Here is a 24,238-nt window from a genome sequence, read left to right on the forward strand (position 1 = left end):
CAAACCACCTCTCTGGACTCAAATATCTAGTTTTTATTTTACTTCCTACACTTCCCCAAAATGAAAATAAAAATATCTAACAAAATTGTTAAATGACTTATGAAATGTATTTTTTAAGACCAAGGACCACTTGGCTGTTAAGTGTGTACATTAATATACTGAAAATCTGCATTCCAAAATGGAAGATTCATAAAATTAATTTCACATATACCACAATATTTACACAAATTTATACTACTATACCATAGATCAGTTGGTTATAAAGTGACTATTAAAACTCATATTGTCCTGGCATTCTAATTAAAAGGAAATTAATTGCTCTCCCTAAAGATTAGATTCATTTTCATTGTAAAACAAAGAGCTTGGTGACAAGTTCAAATGACTGTAAGTTTAAATGCAAGTCTTTGTCAGTGTCAGATGTATACAAAGGAGCCAGAAACATGGCTGCAGCACTCTCTTGATAAGGTGTTTGTATGGACGGGACAGCTTTACATTGCTCTCCTATCAGATATTTATGAAACAGTCATTAAGACACAACATATAGTGGGTGATATGTGCAGCATCCTAAAAGAAATGCAATCTTTCTCTATGCAGAAAAACATTTATACTGAAAGCAATTTCAGTTTACGACTAAGGGAAAAAAAACCTTGATTTGGTTTGAAAATATTTTCAACTATAATTGATGTAAGATTTGGAGAAAAACACGTTGCAGATAGACCTATCATTGAAACTTTCATTTCCTAGTAAACAATTTTTTTTTAAAGTCAGAGGCAGTTGTAATTCCAGCACTTGGTAGCCTGAGGCAGGAGGATTGCAAATGTAAGGGTAGCCTACAAGGTGAATATTGCCTGAAAATTGTTTTTAAAAGATCCTTTGTGATTCTGTATTGAGAGTTCCTTCTCATAGACTATGTATCCCTGTTTCTTTCATGCTAGGTTTGGATAAAGTGCCCAAGGACCTTCCGCCTGACACAACCTTGCTAGACTTGCAAAACAACAAGATAACTGAGATCAAAGATGGGGACTTTAAGAGCCTGAAGAACCTGCATGTAAGAACAGTTTTACTTTTTCCTTGGTTCATAAGATCAGACTTGAATTATCTTTTCAAAGCAAGCCCACAATAAGACCAAAACTTAGATGTGGTAATACAATAGTAACCATGCATGTGTTTTTCAAGCTTTCTTTCTGGCGATGGTGAGTAAGCAGAGCAACCTATTATGTAGCCTTTAAAAGAGAAAAAACACCGAAGTTTCTATGTATAATCCCTGTCATCAGTATTTAATTGTTATTTTATGCTTTTGTTTCTTTTATTTGCTGTCATCCGTTCTCTAAAGAGGTGTGAATAACCTTTGAAATTCTCTTGGTATTAATAGAATAAGGAATCAACCTGTTGCTTAGTAAATGTAATTCTACACGTATATGTACTTATTATATTCTAACTTATAGGTTGTCATGTTGTTTGTGTGTGTGTGTGTGCTTTCACTTATCTCTACTCTAATACCCAATGTAGAATGTTCATGTTATTGTGTGTGTATGTGTGTTTAGGTGCGTATGTGTGCTTTAATATCTAATGTGATGTTCACAAGTATACCAGAAAAGGAAAGACACTTTCCAATGGGTTTCAGGAGAACACTTAATCTTGGCCTTGTTCCTACACCAGCTGGCAAAGAGCAAGGGACTGTGAAACATTCAAATCTGAAGAACATAGAAGGTGCAAGACCCTTGGGGTACAACACAAGAAAATCTCACCGCTGGCTTCTCTCCGTTTTCTATATTGCTGAATCTTCTTAGAGGGTTGTAAGAGCACTAGGTTGAGGCCAAGGTCACCTTCCAAGTACACAGTGTATTACCGAAAACAGCGAAGAATGATGGTCATTGTAGTGGGGAGTGTGTCATGATCAGCTTAGTGTCAAGCTTCTTGAAGCCAACCTTTGTAAGGTCATCTACAGAGGTCACTGGAGTCACAGTGAAACTTGTGATCAGGTTTTCAGTTTGATACCTGTGGGATACATATGATTCCTCTCAAAATGTCAGTGCATACTTAATATAGGTAACCCCGGCATCAATGTCTAAAGCATATTGCCCTATGAAAATATCAACGACTCCGCTGCAGAGCAACTTTCGGCATACTGGGTATGATCCTTGACAAAGCAAATCAAGGTGGCCTTAAAAAGCAAGAGACGGATGGGCATTGGGAGGAAGAATATGACTTTTGTTTCCACAACACAATAGATAGAGATGACTGTGTCTACGCTGAGTGAAGGTGACAATTTATTTGAGACGCCTAAATGAGGAAGAGGAACTACAATGACTTTTGTCAATAATGAGACAACAATTGTTCTACTGGGGAGAGACTTCAGGGAAGCACATTTTCACTCCACATTAAAATCTAATTTAAAGAGAATTTCCAGAAAGTAGAACTTCTTATGATATAGGATCATAGACATTTTAATTTGATAATGAATGTCATAGTAATATAATTCTGAGGCCTATAGCATTTAATTCATATGTTTTTGTTTATTATGCTCATTGTAGAACTGAGTAAATGTACAAAAAGACAAGCAATATATATGATAAAATACACCATCTAGCTGTTACATATTAGAATAGAAATTATAGATACAAAATTAACAATGATATGCAAAGTAGAATACATGGTCTGAAACATTTTAGGGTTAATATAGTCAAAAAAAGATTTAGTAGTGAATTACTTGACACCCAAGATGACTATAGCCATAAATATTAATGAAACACTATACTAGATTTGTAAAAGAATTCAAATAGTTTTCTCAAATTATAGATTCTATATTGATGTTGCTAACTAACGTGTAAATTGAAAGAATTAAAGAAAGAATTCTAGGATGCAACGTTCTTTCAAAACATCCTCTATCAAATACAGAAAATAGTAGTATATATGAAAAAAAAAGTCTGTCATTGTGCCCCAGCATACACATATAAGTGGTGAGTGCTAAGAGAAAAATCAGATTCCATCATATATTCAACTAGCAGCAGTTTTGAGAAAAATGTGACAAAGTCGCTTTAAAGGGTTAACGGAGTGTAGAAAGGCAAAGAGAAATGAGGGCTTGTTGTATAAGAGCAAAGGAAAGTTAGTAGTAAATGAACAACTGACAATAAAAAGGAATGCTGCCTGAATGGAAGTTACAGGCTTCCATGCTTGCGGAAAGATGCTGAGCAAGAGCCAGGAGCCCTGCAGCTCTTCCCTGCTAGCATAAGGAGGAGCACCACTCCCCAGCTCACCACTTTCGCTCCCAGTCTCTGCCAGAGTTGACAGAAAACCAAGCAGAATTTGTTTGTGATGGTCCCAGTCATTACTCAAAGAATCCCATTAAAGGGAGGATAAAGGGCCAGTATAATTTCAATTAACGGAAACAATTTAAAATATGAATTTTCTCTCACAAATTGTGTTACAAATCTCCTTTCTTTTAAGGAAGGAAACTTCCCTTATGATAGCTACAACTTCCTAAGACATAAAAATATAATCTGAGTAATTTTGGAAAGTTATTTGTAAAGAGAGATCCGGTTTCTGCAAGACTTGATTTCTGCAAGACTTTCTTCAATGCTGTTATAGGTTACTTCCTTTCATAAGCTTCTTTTTGGAAGGTTTTTGAAGCAGCCTTCATCTTGGCAAGTCTTTGCTTCTACTTCAAAGTGTCCGTCGGAAGAAGAGGCGAGTTCATTAGAGCCTGTGATCATGCAAGGAATGCCAAACAGCTCTTTTTCTCTCAGCCTTTTATTCTCCATTTCTTCCTTCCTTGTTATTATGCAAACAGACATTATAATTTTGGTTGGGAAAACTGGACCAGAATGACAAGGAAGGAAAGAAAGAAACAAAAGTTTAGTAAGGATTAAAATAGAAAGGTTTAAGGGGAAAAACAAAAGTCTTTATTCTCCAGTTGTTATCTGCATTTACAATTCTGTGGGTTATTGTTGAGTAGTTTTATATACCATATATATGTTTAGATGTATACATATACATAACTTTTATATAATAATAGTGCCATATTTAATATGCTTGTCTGAAACTACGGCTTGATAAACACAGTAAGAAGTAGGTTTTAAATTAAAAATCAACAAAATCTGTTAACCTCTGAAAACTAACAAATATCTGTTTAGCGCTTGAGGTACTGTGGTCATAGTTTTCCAGTTTAGGGAGCCTTATTTTAATCCCCCTGGCTAGTCTCACTATGTCACTTCTCTATGGATAAGAAAACAGGCTGAGAGATGCTGGTAGCTTTTCATAGTCACACAGCACTTAAGAGCCAGATTTTGACTACAGAGGTCAGGAGCATTCTTTACCAACATGGGCACTAGTTATTGCTTATGAATGTGTGAGCGTCCCCAGTTAGAATCTCAGAGCAGTACCTGGGACAGTTTAACCTTACATGAACATCTTTAGAGGAAAAGGCATACAATGTTACAAGTTATATTTCAACTTTCAGCAGAGCAGAACAGATTTTTGGGGCTGTATTCATACATGTAACAATGTTAAGATTTCATTACTGTCTTCTATGGCGGGCATTTAAAGATTTCTGTTTCATCTTAAATTAAAGTTCTGCAATCTTGAGGACATATAAATGCTGAAATTTGCCTTATTCTGTCCTTCTAGCTCAAGCCATCACTGATTGCTTTTCTTTCAAAAAAACTTTTATTTCAAAAATTATATATTATATTTTGATTATGTTCTTTACCTTCCAAAAACACCTCCTAGATCCTCCCATTTATCTCCCACCCAACTTCATGTTCTCTCTCTCTTTTTCTCTCTTCCATCCTCTCTCTCAAAAATCAAACAAATAAACAAGCAATGATGAATAGAAGTACATAAACAGAAAATACAGCAACAATATGACAAAAGTATCAAAATATAACAAAAGATAGGAAGTCCATTTTGTGGCGGCCACTTACTCTTGGGCATGGGGTGTGGTCTGAGTGTGATTGATAATCCAGTAACCCTCCATTGAACAAAACTGATGTTCACCTTCCCAGCACATCTCACCCACAAAGAGCTTCTTAGTTAGGGGTGGTCCTTTGTCTTCACTACTTCCGCTCAGCTCTGGGATTTTGTCTGGTTTGAAACTCTGCAGATATTATGAGTTACACCTCAGTTGTGAATTCATTTGTGAGAAAGTCCTGTTGTGTCTGGAATATGCTGTGTCCTTGAAGTCATCCAGCACCTTTGGCTCTTACAATCTTTCTTCCTCTTCCACATAGATTCCTGAGTTGGGGGAGGGGTGTGGTTGATAAAGGCATCCCCATTAGGGCTGAATACTCTGAAATCTCTCACTCTCTGTACATTATCCAATTGTTCGTCTCTCTTAATTATCATCTACTACAAAAAGCAATTTTTCTGATTAAAATTAAGTCTACAGGTACAGCAATATATCATTAGGAGTTATTTTATTGCTATTATATTTTAGTAGGATTATAATAGTAGGTAATTGTTTTATGTGTGGGTTCCATCTTATTGAGTGGGTCTCAAATACAATTAAAAAGCAATTGATTAGTCTCATAACATACATGTGACTATTGCACTAATACATCTTATAGCTAGGTTCTTTTGTAGGTCACAGGGCTTGTAGCTGATGGAATTGATTATTGTATTTCTTTTCCAATAACATGTATAATACCTCCCAATGCCATGAATGCTAGTCAGTAGAGGTGCAGTTTTTAGTTGGGTACCAATTCATTTTCTCCTTGTTTGATGACATAAGAACGTAGTGTCTCAGGAATAGGGCTTTACCATTGTGGAGGGTGATCTTCACAATATCCTTTGATGTCTTTTGTTTGTTAGTTTTTTTTGAAAAGGGCATGGGGCAGGCATCTTTGAGACCCCCTTAACTGAAGATTCAACAGGATGTAACCTATCCATGACACAGAGGGTTTTACTTGGTAGCGTAAGATATCTTGTTGGGGCATTGCCTCCTCTATTGTATGGCGAATCCATTAAAATTTCTTTCGTAAGTGTATATATTTTAGGAAGCTTCTCCTGTAGTAGGTTTCCAGATGGCTGTTCAAAAAACATTTATTGTTATTTATCCTTGCCCATATCCTCTCCTTTGCCATTCTCTCTCATCTTCCTCCCTACTTAAACTTCTTATTCTAGTTTCTACTTTCTTTCTTAAAATCCTATATTCTATTTTCTTTTACTAAAAGATTCCCTCTTGTCCCTTACTAGATACCTAAAGGTTACTCTGTTTTTATTTTAATGGAAACATACTTATCTAAAACATAAAGCTAATATCCATATTTGAGATATCATAATATCCATATGTGAGAAAACAAGCAACAATGTCCTTTGGGGGTCTGTGTTACCTCAGATGATCATTTCCACACCCTGCAAACAATTTAATTCTTCTAAACAACTGAAAAATAGTCCATTGTATAAATGTACCATATTTTTATTATCTGTTCATTAGTTGATTGGTAGCTTGGCTTTTTCCAATTTCCCGCTAGCTATTATAGAACAGCGACAAACACAGATGAGCAAATATCTCTGTAGTAAGATGTAGAGTTTTGGGTATGTGCCGAGAAACAGTATAGCTGAATCTTGCGGTAAATCTATTGTTAGCATTATAAGGAACCGTTGTGATGATTTCCACAGTGGCTTTAGCAGTTTGTGCTAACAGTTAATAAATGTTTTCCTTTCCCTAAATCCTACCCAGCTGCCATGTATTTTATTGATCTTGGCCATCCTGACTGAGATAAGATGAAACCTCTGGTTTTCATTTTCATCTTACTGATGGCTAAGAACATTGAACATTTCCTTAAGTGTTTCTTAGTTATTTGTGTTTAACCCTTTGAGAACTCTCTGTTTAGTTCTATGATACCTTTTTTGTTCATTTGTTTCTTGAGATAATGTTTCTTCATGTAGATCTGGCTGTCCTGGAATTCTCTCTCTAGAACAGACTAGCTTCAAAATCAGAGATTTGACTGCCTCTGCCTCCTTTAAGTGGGGATTAAAGGCATGTACCACCATGTGTTGGAAGAGGCCACATATGTTGAAGGAGGCCGAACTCTGAAACCCATTTTTAATTGGGTTATTTGTTTTCTTTATGCTCACTTCTTTAGTTCATTGTTTAGCTAGGTGGGAAGGCTAAATTGAATACAGGGAGAAAGAAGGCCTGTCGAGAGGGTGCAAACAACCACCAGAGAAACAAGATGTGAAGTAGCAGGCCAAAAGCCTCGTGGTAAAATATAAACTAATAGAAATGGGTTAATTTAAGTTGTAATAGCTAGTTAATAATAAGTTTGAGCTAATAGACCAAACAGTTTGTAGATAATATTAAGCCTCAGGGTGCTTATTTGGGAACTGGCAGGTGGGAGAGAAACCTCTGGTTTCATTATTCAAAAATATTTTTAGAGCTATTATAAAAGTGTTCTTTCCCTGATTTCTTTCTCGGTAGGTTTGTTATTTCAATATACGGAGGCTCTCGATTTTGTGTGTTAATTTAATATTCTACTACCTTGCTGAAAGTGTTTATTTGCTGTAGAAGTTTCTTGGTGGCATCTTTATTGTATTTTATGCATAAAATCTGCAGACAAAGATACTTCTCTTCCTATTTGGATCTCCAGTTTTCTTATTAGTTTAGCTAAGACAATCCTGCCTTACAAGTGGTATCTCTGTTAAAGTAAGGCTTACTCCTTTATGACGCTCGTCACTAAAGTCAAGCCAAGCTTCCTTCTAGATCTGACAAGCCTCTTCTACACAGGGTACGGCAGGAAAGAAGCAAACCTGAGACAAAGGAGAACTAAGCATGCCTCCCTGAAGTCTCCTCCTGTAGGGGTGACAGTAGATTCCCCTCTCTCTAGAGTCACCGACTTCAGCTACATTTGGATTCTCAGTTGTGGTGCCAGTCTAACCTAAGGGCAGGCACCTCATGACAAGCAGTGAGTCTGGGCCTTAGGCAGAAAGGCTGATGCGGGGTGAGATCTGTGGTATTGATGGTTTCTAGAAATCTGGTGTTATTTAATGATTTCTTTAACATCATTTATGGAAGCATGGCTAAACAGAAACTGAGAGAGTAAAATTGGGGTTCAACCTGAAGACCTCAAAAGCAAAGCAGTCACCCACTGGCTCTTGCTTTGATCTCTGTCTGAAAATAAGTGATCCAGCCTCTAGGAATCGCAGAATGAGACTTTGTTCGAGAGCTGTCTTCTTCCAATTTTATAATTCTCTCTAGTTCTGGGATTAAATGCATGCACCACTACTGCCTGGTTTCTGTGGCAAGTTAGTATGTCTACTGGGATTAAAGGTGTGTAATATTGCTGCCTGGTCTATAAGACCAGCCAGTGTGTCTGTTTTACTTTTCTGATCCTCAGGCAAGCTTCGTTTATTAAAATACAATTGAAATAACACTATAATTTATTTTTAAAAACTTGTTAGTATGTATACACAGACATATCCACATGCAAGGAGAATATTTCCACATTTCTCCTGATTTCTTGCCATTTTCCAAATTTCTCTGCCAGTTTCATGAAAAGAATGAATACATGTTACATGTATATGAGAGGGCACATTTGAATTTCAGGCATTGTCTCGCTCCATTTCTACAGACCTTGATTCTTGTCAACAATAAGATCAGCAAGATCAGCTCTGGGGCGTTTACACCCCTAGTGAAATTGGAGCGGCTTTATCTGTCTAAGAACCAACTGAAGGAGCTGCCCGACAAAATGCCCAAAACCCTCCAGGAGCTTCGTGCACACGAGAATGAGATCAGCAAAGTGAGGAAAGCCGTGTTCAATGGACTGAACCAGATGATCGTCATAGGTACAGATCTGATTGTAGCTCGGGGACCAGGCCCCGGGGGTTCATGAAGGGATTTCCAATAATCCTTAGCTGCAGGAAGGGGATGGGCCAGCACCCATGAGTCTGAAGGCTGTGTGAATAGCAGTCGCAGCTGCAGGAGAAAGGGAGTAGTCTCCCTGGACTTCCATGATCTGACACTGGGAAGGGAAGACAGCGTATCTGTTCTCATGAGCAGGATGAAGGACAGACAGTGTTTAATCAGAGAGATTTGGGGAAACCTTTCCATAGCGGAGTTTTTTTTTTCTCACCATCTGTAGATTAGTTCCTTTCTAAAAAAATATTTTATAAGGTTTTGGTGGGTGTGTGATTATTAAATCTGATCTTACAATTGGCTTGCAAAACTATAGATTTAAATTTTTTAGCAACATTTAGGAAAATTATAAAATAAAGTATGATTTATTAACACCTGCTTAGCTTTTCTGGAGAAATTATTAATAGTACCATGGCTATTATTTTTCATTAACAATTATTTTCATTGTTTGATTGACTGATTCATTCATTCATTCATACAAGGTTTCGTTGTATAAGACAATCTGCCCTTGAATAGTAAATGATCTTGCTGCCTGAGGTCCCTGGGTATTGGGGCCAATGCCATCACACCAGTTTTAGTAGGATAAAGATTTATTTCATTTTGATGTTTCTCTGAAGAATGTAGTCTTTCTTACTATTTTTTCTAATTACTTCCCAGTCTAGAAGTAACTAAAAACTAATATTTTTTTTCTAGAATCTTCACTGAAGCAGATACAGATACAGACATCCTGAAATGTCCTCTAAGAGCCTTGCACTTTTTATCTTTGTAGAACTGGGTACCAACCCACTGAAGAACTCTGGAATTGAAAACGGAGCCTTCCAGGGAATGAAGAGGCTCTCATACATCCGCATCGCAGACACCAACATCACTGCTATTCCTCAAGGTGACAGGAAATGCTATAAAATAATTTGAGAAACAAAGCTCTGATAGATTTGACATTTAAAAAAAATGATTGTTGATGTTTACACTGGGACATGTGGAAAGCCTGGTTTCGGTGAACTCTCAGTACCTGGAAGGGGTTCTGCTGGGCCTAATTGATGCACTTGTCATGCAGACACAGAGAGACTCCCTATACATCCCTTCTAAGATTTAACTTAGGACGCTGTAAGTTCGGGTTCTGCTTTCATGACACCTAAAGAAAACACCCAGTTAATAAGAGTATAGTAGTATAATTTTGTTTAAAAAAATGAAGGGGAAAAAGTACTCAAATCTGGCTGTAACTCTGAAACCGAGACAAATTCTTCTTTGATTTTCTCATCCTATGGAGAACTCTTTTCACTACAAAACCTTCCATTCATCAGTATCTCAATAAGGAGATCCAACTGATGACGTAATGTTGGTCATCATAAAAAAAAATGTGACTTCAGAGTCTTTGCTTGGGCTCAAGTTGTTATTAATGGGCTCAAGGGCACTCAAATTCTCAGGGTTAAGGTCTCAAAATTAAGTAGAAGCTATGAGCATATTTAAGTGGAGAACTGATATTGCCTTCTATTATTGTTTGAAAAATGTATTAAAGTTTTAAGCTTACACAGTGTACCGTGGAGACATACTGGGAGTAAGAGACACTGTTCCTTCCATCAGCCATAGCCAGAAGGTTGATCATTGTCATCAGTTCTGCTTCCAGGCCACATAGAGTCCTGTCCTGGTGAGCCAGCGAGAGCAGCAAAACACCAAAAGAATTACCTTGACTTTCACTTTCCTCCTGCCTCAAAGGTCAATCTTACAAAAGTCCCTCCATATTTGACACTGTCTCTCACCCCTGCCCTCTTCAACACAAGTGCCTTCCTCTGTAACTGGATACAGGGTAAAAATTCTCATCTATAGGAAACATTATTTTTACATCATAGAAACCTTTCTTATAATCCCTGCTTACTCCAGGCTTTTTATACAGAGGTTGTTTTGGTGTCCTGGGAAATAACTATTGGGATAGATAAGTAATACATACATACATACATACATACATGCATGCATGCATACATACATGCATGCATGCATACATATGTATGTATGTACATGCACAGGTACATACTTGTAAGCAGAGGCTGCATTCACATTTCTTGGAGGCCCAGACCTGAATAACCACACAGAAAGTATATTAATTACTACTGTCTAATAGTTTAGACATATTCCTAGCTAGCTCTTACATCTCACTTAAATTAACCATTTTCTATTAATTGGTGTATCACCAACAGGCTGTGGCCTACCAGTAAGGTTTCATCCAGTGTCTGTCTCCTTTGGCAGTTACATGCTGTCTCTGTGACTTGCATACGCTCTCTCTTTATTTATGTTCAGATTTACTGCCTGCCTTTACTCTGCTAAGCCACTGACCAAAGCAGCTTTTTTTATTAACAAATGGTAATAAAATATATTCATAGCATAAGAGGGGAATCCAATATCATGTGTTAAATGATAGATTAACAAGTAAGATAGCTAGTTAGATAAGCACAAATTATTAATGACTTAAAAGGTATGTTTGTTTTGAGCCTCTAATAAGACTCAACTTTGCTGCATGCAACAAATGTTTTTTTTATGAAGTAAAAGGAAATTCAATAATATGTTCACATATATTCAATTAACCATGGATCAAACATAGATAAAAGATTTTTTTTTCTAGTGACAAACTATTCTTGCCACTATTCTGGAAACAGTAAAATGTAACAATTATTCACTCAACATTTAACTTGTGTTGGAATTATAAGTACAGGTAATTTAGAGAATGAAGGCACATGAGCATAGGTTTTATGCAAACCTATCATTTATACAATGGAGCTGAACATCTGCAAATTTTGCATTAATCCTCCAGATACTGATGGACAAATGTGTGTATGTAACACATGGAGAAGTATGCATCCATGTGTGTGCATATATATGTATATGTACTGTATATGTATATTATGAATTATAACTAATCTATCCATAATATCCTAAAGCTTTAGGAAATGAAGCAGCTGAGAATTCCCCATCACTTGCTGTCATGTCACTTGCATTAGTGACAAATTTTGACTCTGACTTTGCAATCTCTGCTAATGCATCTTCCAAAAGGTCTCTCAGTGACAGATCTCATCATGCAGTGTCTGTTTTCCTTTACTTTGCATCTGTCCTCTCTATCCTGTGGACAAACTATCATCACGTATGGCTTGATTTTATTGACTTCCGCTTAATCACACAAAAGTTACAAGTACAATTAATTAGGCATCTACAAGTGATAGATTTTGTGTCAACCACATTTTGTGGATTCAAGCGTCCCTCTATCGTAGCACTGTTACTGTTTATAAGAAAATCATGGCTTAGAAAGTTGACGCAAACAAGCAGGATCTTAGAGATGAGAATTTGAGGGAGCTGATGTTTTGATGGGAGATCTCAGAGTTTAAAGGGTCAACTATTTCACTTAAGCCTTCTTCTTTGTGCAAATATACATGTCTCTAATTCGTGAATCTGTCATTCTTAGGCTGGAACCCTTATGCCTGCACATCTCTGATGCTTGATTATCTTTTCTTCCATAATTCATAGAAATGCAAAGTCAATGTCGTATACTTTCCCACTGCAGTTTTGAGTTAGGTCAGTCCAGTAAACGCCATCACACAGTCTTGTAGCTATTCTTTGACTTCAGGCTAAATATTTACATTTGTAGTTTGTGAATTTAGTCAACTACAAATGAAGTATTAATATCAAGGATATTCTAGCAGGGCTGTGATATTTACCAGATAAAAGTAAGGCTCATATTGTATAGGTAAAGTACCAATACCAAAATAAATGTTCATTTATTTTGTCTCTAAAATAAAAAGGTAGAGAAAACAAAAAGCATGTCACAAGGGAACAGATTCTTTTGACAAATGTAACCATGGGGAAGGATGATGAAGATCATTTTTAATTCATTCCTCTTCAATAATGCAACTTTTTCCTTTATAGACAAACTTCTTCCTGGCGCTAACTTGTGAGAAATTGTGCTCTTGGAAAGAGAGGCATTTAGCAGCCAGTAAGCAGTAATAGTGGAACTGTTTATTGGTGTTCTGATGGCAAAAAAAAAAAAAAAACCAGCAACAAAACTCATTTAGTTATAGAAGGAAGGAGGCATCTCAAAATTTCTTGATGAAATACACCTTTGTTGTACTTCCAGGAAAACTTCTAAATTTTTATTTGTTATGTCTAGAAGAAGTCAGTGGTTAAAACATTTTATTACAAGAGTAGTTGTGATTTCCTAATATTTATTCATGAGAAAATTCAATTATTATTTAATTTCCTCTGGCTTAGAGAATGTTATTTCAAATTCTGTTGTCCAGATGGGAGCATGGTACACTTCCTGTTTAAAATTTGCAAATTTATAACTTTGAGTCTCTGTTTCTTTACTAAGAACAGGAATTTATTTGCATCATTTTGCACATTGAGAAAGTCAATGTAGTTGAGAAAGTAACATGGTCAATTTTTTGTACATAACAAAGATATGGGAAGTATCTATCTATCTATCTATCTATCTATCTATCTATCTATCTATCATCTATCTATCTAATCTCTCTATCTTCCCACCTACCTATATATCATCCATCTATCATCTCTCTATCTCTCTCTCTCTCTCTATCTATCTATCTATCTATCTATCTATCTATCTATCTATCTATCTATTCATATGTTCATTGTTACTTGCTACTCTAAACATTCATCTATGAAGAAACATAATAACTTTAAAACCAACATAGAAGAGTTATTGAAATAAATAAAATCACTAACTTAATTTGATGGTTGCAATGCAAATTTCATAGCTATGAAATCTGCTGTTTCCTAATTATGAGTCTTTATAGACAAAAAAACCCTAAAATTTGCTCCAACCAGGAACTAAGTCAACATGCATCCATTCACTGTAATCGTTGTAGCTGCTCCTATTTTTTACTACATTATTAACGGCCATATATTATACCTAGTCCTACATAAACACATAGAAGACACGAAGAAATGAAAATAAATTCTAGTATTGATTACTACTTATGTTACTAAATATTTGGAAATCATAGCTATTCAAGAAGTATTGTTGAGAGTTTAGTGGGCCCTTTGGGTCTTAGATTATTTTAACCAGGTGCTCTGCATATGTCAAGTTGATTGATTATAGGATTTTTCAAACACCTCTTACTAAAATAGCTGAATTTAATACAGCCGTGTAAGTCAGAGATTCTCAACCTGTGGGTCATGATACCCTCTTCTCAGGGGTCACCCAAGACCATTGGAAACACAGATTTTACACAACAATTCATAACAGTAGCAAAATTACATTTATGAAGTAGCAATGAAAATAATGTTATGGTTGGGTTAATGCAACACAAGGAACTGTATTAATTCAGAAGATTGAAAACAATTTATATTATAAGCATTAGCTATTGCTGCACAGCCATGGTGTAGAGGCAACAAATGCTCTCACAGAGACGTCAAGTCTAACCGCCAACATCAGCACAATACACTAGTGCAAGTTATGAATAATACATGTAAATGAAATACCGGCTTGCATTTTCATACAGACTTAGATGATACCTGGATACACGATCCTTGCATTGCAGTTCCATTGATCATCTTGTTTTGTCTTTGCATCATGAAGTGTTTATAAAACAGCAACAGTGGAAGCCCACTGATGCAGGTGGAAAGAACAATGGGGGGGGGGTGTCGGTATTTGACTTCCGTTCTATGGGTGCCAGCACAAAAATCTATCACAGGAGGTAAAGAGCTCGTGATTGTAAGCTCATAAGTCCCTATGAGATAAAAGCAGTAAAGTTTCACATCACTTGAAAGTGTGCATTGTTATTATAATAAGAAAAAAAGAAAAAGATGAAAGCCAAAGTTATTTGGAATGACTTTTACAAATTGACAGCATGGGTGCGCATTGAAAATTTGTATTTATAATGTGTTTTTTTGGCTAATTTCATGTCCCAGGTCTCCCTCCTTCTCTCACTGAATTACATCTGGATGGAAACAAAATCACCAAAGTAGATGCATCCAGCCTGAAAGGACTGACTAATTTGGCTAAGTAAGATAATTTATTGCTTTCTATCAAAATGATGAGGGGTGTATTATTCATCTTTAGAAACACAACGTCATACTTACTGTTTTTTCTTTTTGGCTCTTAGAGACAGGTTTTCTCTGTAGCTTTGGAGCCTATCCTCAAACTAGCTCTTGTAGACCAGGCTGGCCTCAGACTCAGAGAGATCTGCCCGCCTCTGCCTCCCGAGTTCTGGGATTAAAGGCCTGTGCCACCACCACCTGGCTGTTCTACTTATTTTTTTAAACTATCTCAAGTTAATATGTTTTCAAAGAAACAGTTCAGCTTACCTGACAAATTCTTGACAAAAGTCAATGAACTATTATAATTACTATAGACAGTCAGATTGATAAAATATTTGGTGGATATTTTGCTGTTTATAGACAAATTGTACAAGTGTTCAACTAAAACAGGATTTAAATGCCCATTAAATATATTCTAATTTAGTGTCATCAAGGAGAAAGTTAAGAAATCTGTAACAATTCAATCCATATTGGAGAATGTATTCAAATGGCACCTATATAGACATAGAAATACTACTTTCAGAATAGCTGTAAAGGAATCATCTAACCCCTAGTTTCTCAAGAATTTAAAAGAATATGTCATTGCACATATACTGCAGACTCACAAACAAATTTTTTTTTTATTTTTGTGGCTCTGTTTAACTGTATTTTTTCTTTGTACATCGGTAGGTGTTACTTTCTAATTTGGTTTCAAACCCTCCTGTATTTAAACTTGGTTACATAAGAAAAATCAAGCAAGGAATACTTCCTTGCCATGTATATAGCTGAATATTCTTACAGAGAATGTACTGCTGTAGCCTTATGTCAAGTCTATGTGATAGAAGAATGAATACACAGAGCACATCTCTTTATCATTGAGAAATATCAGTGACCAAGTCAATAAAGGTTCCTAAGGTTTCTATGTGTAGTGTCCAAGTGATCCAGTAGATGGGAAAGGGAAAGAATAAATACAACACTGCAAATATAGGTATGTTTTCCTGGTATTTGAAATAGTAAGATATATACCATCTAGAGTTTTAGCCCTAGTTTCTGATACAGAAATCATTGTTCACAGTAATTTACATCATGCATCTTCTATCTTTCCTTATCAATTAATTCCTTCTAGCTGCAGAAGAATGTAGGCAGATAAATTGCAAATGTATTATATTTATTTGTAATTAAGACCTTATTTTTGTATTATTATGATGATGGTTAATAGCAATATTGTGAGAAGAAATAATTTAAACCTCTAAGAATGACAAATCATTCATAATATGTGTGTTTCTTAAGAAATGATGCTTATGTTTTATAAAAACCAGTAAAGGGATTCTGGCATATTAAACATTGATATTGATTGCATGTGCTGTCTTAAACAGAACCTTAAGGTACTAATAAATTTTGAAAAAGCTAATAAAAAGTCAGGTTTCATGGTAAGTGGATTCTGAATTCCATTTAAATACTGTATCTGTGGTTCAAGTTTCATAATTCTTGAATGTATCAAATCCATTTCTTTTGGAATCAAATCCAGAGAAAATTGTTCAATAAACCCTCAAATCGCTGTGTTCCTTATTATTCAGTGATGTGTGAACACAATAAATGTGTTAGTGTTGAAAATTAAAAAACAATAAAACCTGTGAAAAGAAACCAGAAACAATTTTCATGGCAGAGTTTCAGTTTATTATCAGTACTGTGTTAGGAGAAATTACCACACAGCCCTCTTCTAAGGTACAGAATATAAGCAATCATTACACACCCACATATAGTCATATATATGCATATATGTATATGTACATGCATATATGTATATGTACATATATACAATCATATGCAAATATATGTATGACATCATGTCCTTTATTAGTAGAAATATTTTTGCAATGGTAAATGTGTTTTTTGAGGTTTGTCACTGTTCTTTTAAATTCCTGGAGAAATATAGATTCTCAAAATGCTTATTGTTTGGATATATAAACAAGTGCTTTAAAAAACATTAATCTTGAAAAAGTTGTTAGGAATTGTATAGTCTAAGAAATAGTCTATTGCAATATTGATAACTGGGACTTGGCATGTCACAAGGTATAGGAGACATAATTATGAAGTCAAAAACAAAAGACTATAAATAATAAATGGACATGTAAAATGAAGGTGAAATCTAAACAGTTTTAGCACAAATGACAAGTTAGTAACCAGTAGTTAAGATTATCAGCGATGCTATTCATGTTCCAAAATCGGCATATTTTAACCTTTATTTCAAATACATCCAGGACTATACTTGGAAGAATTTATTTATGTAAGATCAGCGTCTGAGGTCCAGTTTGCTCAATCAAGCCTTGGGCCTACCTGAAGGCTAGGGAAACCATTCTGCAGCATCCAGACCAGCCCTTTGCATGCTAAGATGCTTGATAAACATTCCCCTCTTTCCTTGCAGCTGTTAGCTCTCTTCTGTTATGCTGTGGCCTCATCCTGGTATCTGCCCTATGGATTAACATCTCTCTGCTTTGGGTGGTTTTATCCCTAGAATGTTTACTGGATTAGTCATGCCTCTAAAGCAAATTCTTCTGGCTTGGAATCCCATTAATATCATAGAAACCTCATTTGTTATGTCTTTAATTTAAGAAATATGAACCAAGAGCTCAACCAAATGAAACTTATAAAACAGAGAAATGAGTCAGATGTCTGAGTGGGAGGAAGTGAAGCACATACCAAACTGGTCCAGGGTGCAAGTAAAGGGTTACTGGAGAACCCTTTTTTTTTTTATCTAATATAACACACTAATTCTATTTACTGCTCTGGAAAGTAGGCTTACCTGACATTTTAGAATGTTTTATCTTTAATTTCCATGACTAAATGTATACGATAAGTGAACAGTTGCTTCATTTCCAAAGAGACTAAAAGGCTCCTCCTATTTCTTTTTGCCCTTTCCCAACTGAATGTGCATGTTTATTAAATGGAGAAATCAATTCACGATTATTTGTGGACTATATCAGAGTCTACGCTGATTCTTTGTGAGAACTAGATTTGCTACAAGACAGTTGCTATTCCAAAGGAGAGGTATTCGAGTAATCAACTTAGAACACTGATTTTACACTTCCTAAGATGATCTCATTATGCTACAGAAGGATATTTGCTAGAGGTTCCATCCAGGAGTCTTCATGAAGGTCATCCTGAGCTCAGATGGTAAGAGTAGGCTTTTGGGGTGATGGAGATGGTTCTGTTGGTGACATCATTGCTATGCAATCATAATACCTGAACCCAGACTCCCTACTTTAAAAGCCTGGGCATTGTGTCACATACCCTGGAAGAAAGACACAAAAGGATCCCTGGTGCTTGCTGACTGGCTAGTTTTGACACTTTGGTGGGCCCCAGGTTCAGTAAAAGACTGTCTCAAAAGCTTATTTGGAAAATTAAGGACAAGGAAAACCAGTGTGAATATTTGGTCTCTGAACCCTTGTGCCACACACACACACACACACACACACACACACACACAAACACATATATGCACACACAGATACACATGCTCTTGCAACTTCACAAACATCTGCACACGTGCACACACATGCACACAAAGAGAATAGTTTTGGTCTAGACTCGGAAAGTTTGGAAAAAAAAACACTCAATAGGAAAAGTCCATGCCAAAGCAAGAACTGTATCTTTAAATAGTTCAATTTTCTACAGTTTAAGAAAGGAAATTTTGACAGCTGTGCATACCAGTTTCTCAATTTCTGCTCCCTTCTGCAGGCTGGGGTTGAGTTTCAACAGCATCTCTGCCGTGGACAATGGCTCTCTGGCCAACACTCCTCATCTGAGGGAACTCCACTTGGACAACAACAAACTCATCCGAGTGCCTGGCGGGCTGGCAGAGCACAAGTACATCCAGGTAACGCAAGCCAGTCGTACTTGTGAGAACCGCCTGGAGCGCAATCTCCTAGTGTGATTCTGGGAGGAAGGGAACTCTTTTCGAGAATAGTTTTCAGTGTCATAGCCCTCCGCTAGAACAAAATCCCACACTAGCATGGCTAGGTTGCGGTGAGGGCCTCAACCGGATATTGAACCCCTAATGTCAGCTCTCAGCCTCACACGACAGAAAGAGTGTCTTCTTGTAAGGACAGTAATCCCAATTTGAGCAGGGCCACTTTGCAAAGGCCCATTCCCTCACCCCACATTATTGGGATGGCATGAATTGGGGTATATACAAAGTCACTACATAGAAAGGAACTTTTAATATTTTGCATATACAGTCTTACTGCATAGAAAACATGCTTGACTTATTAATTTTTAAAATAACGATACCTTGACTGTACTATAAAACTCAGTGCTAAATAAATATTTCTTATGAGCTAGGCTGGCTTCTCATCCTACCTCAGTTCAACAGTACCTGTTGTATAAGGCAGGGAGAGCATAATGAGCGAGAGAAGAAACTAATTTTAACTATATAGTCACAGCTGACAAAAGTCATGCATTGTGTTAAGTTGATGCAAATTATCAAATTACATAGCTTAGTAAAGATAGGAATACAGGACCCAGTAGTTCAGTGGGTGATAGCCTCTGTGTATCTAAAAATGAAAAGCATGCATACTAAGTAGTAGCAAAAATAATCATATGTGCCGGGCAGTGGTGGCACACGCCTTTAATCCCAGCACTCGGGAGGCAGAGGCAGGCAGATCTCTGAGTTCGAGGCCAGCCTGGTCTACAAGAGCTAGTTCCAGGACAGGCAAGTACAAGTCCAACTGACAGCGAATTTGACATTAAATGGATTTAGTAAGTGCTTGACATAAATGTGAACAAGAAGCCTGACATGCTTTCTGGAGTATTGCTTTCAGTAGGGTGGTAGTGGATATACATACACACACACACACACACACACACACACACACACACATATATATATGAAACTTAGACTTGATAAAACTAGCTATACTTCTTGCTGGTAAGGTTTTCATTGTGCTTTTTTTTTGACCCCTCTTTCACCTTCTTTATTCCTGTTTTTCTCATCAAATGAGCACACACTATGGAGAGCGTGGAATTGTTTCACCAGGAACATTAAGGAATGAAACGCATTTCGTTAGGAAACATTTGTCCATTTTGATGCCACCTCCTATAATTTTGCTTCATATGTTTCTGCTCTGAGCTTGAAGATGTAGCCCACTTGTTTTGTGAGTTGCAGAGATAGATAATTAGACATGACCCTTTGAAGTCTGTTGAACTTAAGGAAATAATTCTGCAGGAACCTATCGTTGGAAAGTAGCATTCTCAGATTTTTCTTTATAATTTTTAGTACATACAGTACAGACATATATAGTCAACTGACCACTGCAGCACAGACCTGTATAGTCATATGACCACTAAGCACAGACATATATAGTCATCCCAGCACTTCAGCAGAGACCTATACAGTCATAAAACCACTACAGCACAGTTTTAGAGAGGGAGGTAACTTTCTTGTCTTAAAAAGGGCCAGCTGTTCACATTTACCACTAAGGAAGACACTAGCTGCAGCTGATTTGCAAGTGCTCTCGATCAAGTTATGTAATGCCCCCTCTGTATCTAGCTTGGCTGCACTTTTGAACGCTTTCTTTCTTGGCATAATTCTCTGTGCTTTTTGAGATGACGTTTTGTATTTCATTGTCCGTATAGTGTATTAGATTAATTCATTACAAGGTGTTAAATCAGCTTTAAATTCTTGAGACAAATCATTCTTGGAAATAGTATATATTCTTTCTGTATATTGTGAAATATAGCTTCTTAATATTTCACTTAATATTTAAAATTTTGTGCTTATTAGACTATAATTTTCTTTTAAGTTTTCAATCTGGCCTTGGTATTAGAAAACACCTACCTGGTAGGATGTGGCATCTACTTTTTGTTCACAGTTTATTGCTTGCCATATTCCTTGACTTATTCTCTCACTTTCAACACGATCTATCAATTATTACTAAGTATTACTCACTTTTCTTGACAAGTTCTGCTAGAATCGAGGACAGTAATAACAATACAACATTTTCAAAATGTACAAACCCTGAAAGAATTATCAAAACTATTGCATTGGGGCCGGGCGGTGGTGGCGCACGCCTTTAATCCCAGCACTCGGGAGGCAGAGGCAGGCGGATCTCTGTGAGTTCGAGACCAGCCTGGTCTACAAGAGCTAGTTCCAGGACAGGCTCTAAAAAAGCTGCAGAGAAACCTTGTCTCGAAAAACAAAACAAAACAAAACAAAAAAACAAAAAAAAAAAAAACAACAACAACAAAAAAACTATTGCATTGGTTTTAACAATACTCCTTTCTGATTTCTAATGCTATCTGCCATTGTCCCTTTAAACAATTACAGGCATAAGGGTGTTTTAAACACTACAGAGACATGGATTTCCCTGTTGGAAACAGATTGCAAAACATCACTTGAAGATCTTGTTTCCAAAGTCTTAACGCCAAATTTATTTTGCATTATCTCACTATATAGCTTAGACTGAACTCAAAAAATGAGCCCCTTGCCCCATCACCCAAGTGTTAGGGTTATAGGAGTATATCCATCATGTCTGGTTGATGTCTGTTTAGTTGTTAAATAAACCTTGTGTCTAGCAACACTAAGAAAATTTAGGAACAAATTGCCATTCTATTAAGCATGACAACAAAATGTATTTTATAAAACATTTTGGTGAGTTGAAGTTTAATATTTTTAGAATAGAGTTTGTAAACTAAATATCGGCAGAGTATTATGTTGGTACTCTCTTGTAATCCCAGAATTGAAGATGCTGAGTCAGGAGAATTTAAAGCTGGAGGACAACTTGAACTACCCAGAAAGACCATCCCAGAGACCAACAAACAAAATAACAAATAAAAGGAAAACCTTATTAAGCCTGCTTTAGTAAATGCAATACTTAAGTATACTTAAGAATTTGTGTTTTTATTTAACTTCTAATTCATACATTTTTCTTTTTGGTTTAATTCATCATACATTATTTTCTCCTTCTATATATTCTTATTAAGTGGTTTAATATTTTGGTTTTTTGCTCTAAATGTTTAATGTCCCATAAAGATAGTATATGCTAAAAGCATATCTAATATAGATTGGGATGTTGGGAGAAGGGTTGTATGTTATGAGGAAGTGAAGCAGAATGGTGTCAGACTGTAGGATGGGCAGGCCCTGGTGAGAACTTTTGTTGTTCTTTTTCCTCCAGGAAAAGGCAAGGGATAATTTTCACCTGCTTCTGTTTCTGTGACATGGATATTCTCTTAAATTTATTTTTGTTCTCACCTTTATGTTGTTGTTGTTGTTGTTCTTTTGTTTTGAAGTTCATCTTGGATGTAATTGTTTTTTTTTAAAAAAAAGGACTTTTGAAAAAAGAAAAGGGAACCTAGGAGGAGCAACCGGCTGCTTCAATAGTTGAGGAAGAAGCCCTGGAAACTTAGACTGAGCTGTGGGAGTAAACATTAGGAGGATCGCACGATGAACGCACTTTGAAGATGAGGGCTAAACAGGATGATGAGGTAGAGAGCGTGTGAGGAAGCTGAGTGCAAGGGCAATTGTAGTGTTTTTAACCTGAGCATCTAGAAGGATTGAGGTGCAACTTACAGAGTGTGACATGCTGAGGAAGGAAAAGCCACTTCTCAAGGGAAGGCAGGAATCAAAATTTGGTTCAAGGAGTCGTGACGCATGCATACCACCAAAAGGTTCAATTAAAAATAATATTTATGTGAAGAACCTCAGCACACATACGGAGGCTAACCATTCTGCACTGTTTAATGCCGCAGGTTGTCTATCTGCACAACAACAACATCTCTGCAGTGGGCTCCAATGACTTCTGCCCACCGGGCTACAACACTAAGAAGGCTTCTTACTCCGGAGTGAGTCTCTTCAGCAACCCCGTCCAGTACTGGGAGATCCAGCCCTCCACCTTCAGATGTGTCTATGTGCGCTCGGCCATTCAGCTCGGAAACTACAAGTAACTCCCCGAAAAGTCTCGTTTATATAATCTGGCAAAGAAAGCCCCAAAATCCAATCTGTCAATATCATTACTAAAAGGAAAAAAATAAAAGCAAGCTAGATGATGGAAACTCAAGCATATTGTGAATGCCTTTTCCACACGACCTATTATGCATCAAGCCAAATACGCAGATTGAATAATTGCCTACAATAAAAGTATTTTGCCTGCAATAGTCAGAATTATTTTTAAAGGTTTCTGTAGATGTAAACTAGGCTATCAAAATCTGATGTAACCATAGAGGTCAACCATTTAGTAAAGCTTTCAAAGGAACCAACTATAAAGTCTTTTGTAATTCATAGAGCTAAATTAACTCTTTTGACACAAAGCCAAATGCCAAACTCTAGCAATGTATTAGTCTCCTTTATTATTGGTAACGCCTCATTTGAATATGTAAAGTCAATACAGGCTCTGTAAAATTTTCACTGCCATTGTACTGAAAAAATAAAACTTTGAAAATGCATTCAAAACGGATATTTTATAAATATTTAATCCTAACTATTCCTGAAATTTCTGGGCAGTTGATAGTAATGGTATGTATTTTCAAATTCTTAACACTTCCTCTACTCTTTATACTTTCGTTTGGGAATGGCAATGAGTAGTCTCTACGTTCAGTGTTAATCTTGCAAAGCACAGAACAGATTCGTTTCATTAGCATAGAGAACTCCTATTTCCCGAACGCATTTATGAAATCAGTTTTAAGAGAACTATGAGCACAATCAGGCTACTGTCTAGACATTTCTACATTTACTGATGTCCTGGAAATCGACATAGCCTTTAGTTAGCCTCTGACTTCAGTGAAAACATTCTTTCGAGTTAGATTTTGAAACAGCTATGGAATCCGGCAATTAAGCATGCCTCAGGAGTGGACGGCTGGGCTTAGAGAATTTATGACTTGGAATGTTTGGGCTAGCAATACCTAGTGGGAAAGGATGGGAGAACAGTCTGTGTCAGCTACAGAATAGATGTCTTATCATCAGCAATCGTAAGACAGTAATTTAAACCTGGCTTTAAGCACAAGGAGCACCAGTTTTCAATCCCGGAAACAAGGAATGAGGGCTCCCGTTTCTACATCTTCTGTAGCATTTGTTCTCAGCTATTTTGTTGATCTTAGCCATTCTAATTGTGCTAAGATGAACTTTCAGAGTTATTTTAATTTGCATTTTCTTAATCACCAAGGATAATTTTTAGAAAATAACTCTTGGGCCGGGCGGTGGTGGCGCACGCCTTTAATCCCAGCACTCGGGAGGCAGAGGCAGGCGGATCTCTGAGTTCAAGGCCAGCCTGGTCTACAAGAGCTAGTTCCAGGACAGGCTCTAGAAACTACAGGGAAACCCTGTCTCTAAAAACCAAAAAAAAAAAAAAAAAAAAAAAAAAAAGAAAAGAA

General features: G+C 36.6%; 1 protein-coding gene across 2 annotated transcripts in view; it reads left to right on the forward strand.

Moving 5' to 3' along the window:
• The window catches only part of Dcn (decorin), a 37,286-nt gene extending 13,972 nt beyond the window's left edge, over positions 1 to 23,314 (forward strand). For both annotated transcript variants that reach the window (XM_038314682.2, XM_038314683.2), the window contains exons 3-8: positions 936 to 1,048; positions 8,571 to 8,784; positions 9,624 to 9,737; positions 14,768 to 14,861; positions 18,614 to 18,752; positions 22,622 to 23,314. In XM_038314682.2, the coding sequence (XP_038170610.1) occupies positions 936 to 1,048; positions 8,571 to 8,784; positions 9,624 to 9,737; positions 14,768 to 14,861; positions 18,614 to 18,752; positions 22,622 to 22,816 (869 nt within the window). In that variant the 3' untranslated portion in view covers positions 22,817 to 23,314. The remainder of the gene's footprint in view (positions 1 to 935; positions 1,049 to 8,570; positions 8,785 to 9,623; positions 9,738 to 14,767; positions 14,862 to 18,613; positions 18,753 to 22,621) is intronic.
• The last annotated feature ends 924 nt before the right edge of the window (positions 23,315 to 24,238 follow it).

Source organism: Arvicola amphibius, chromosome 17 (genome assembly GCF_903992535.2).
Source record: "Arvicola amphibius chromosome 17, mArvAmp1.2, whole genome shotgun sequence".
Taxonomy (NCBI): Eukaryota; Metazoa; Chordata; class Mammalia; order Rodentia; family Cricetidae; genus Arvicola; species Arvicola amphibius.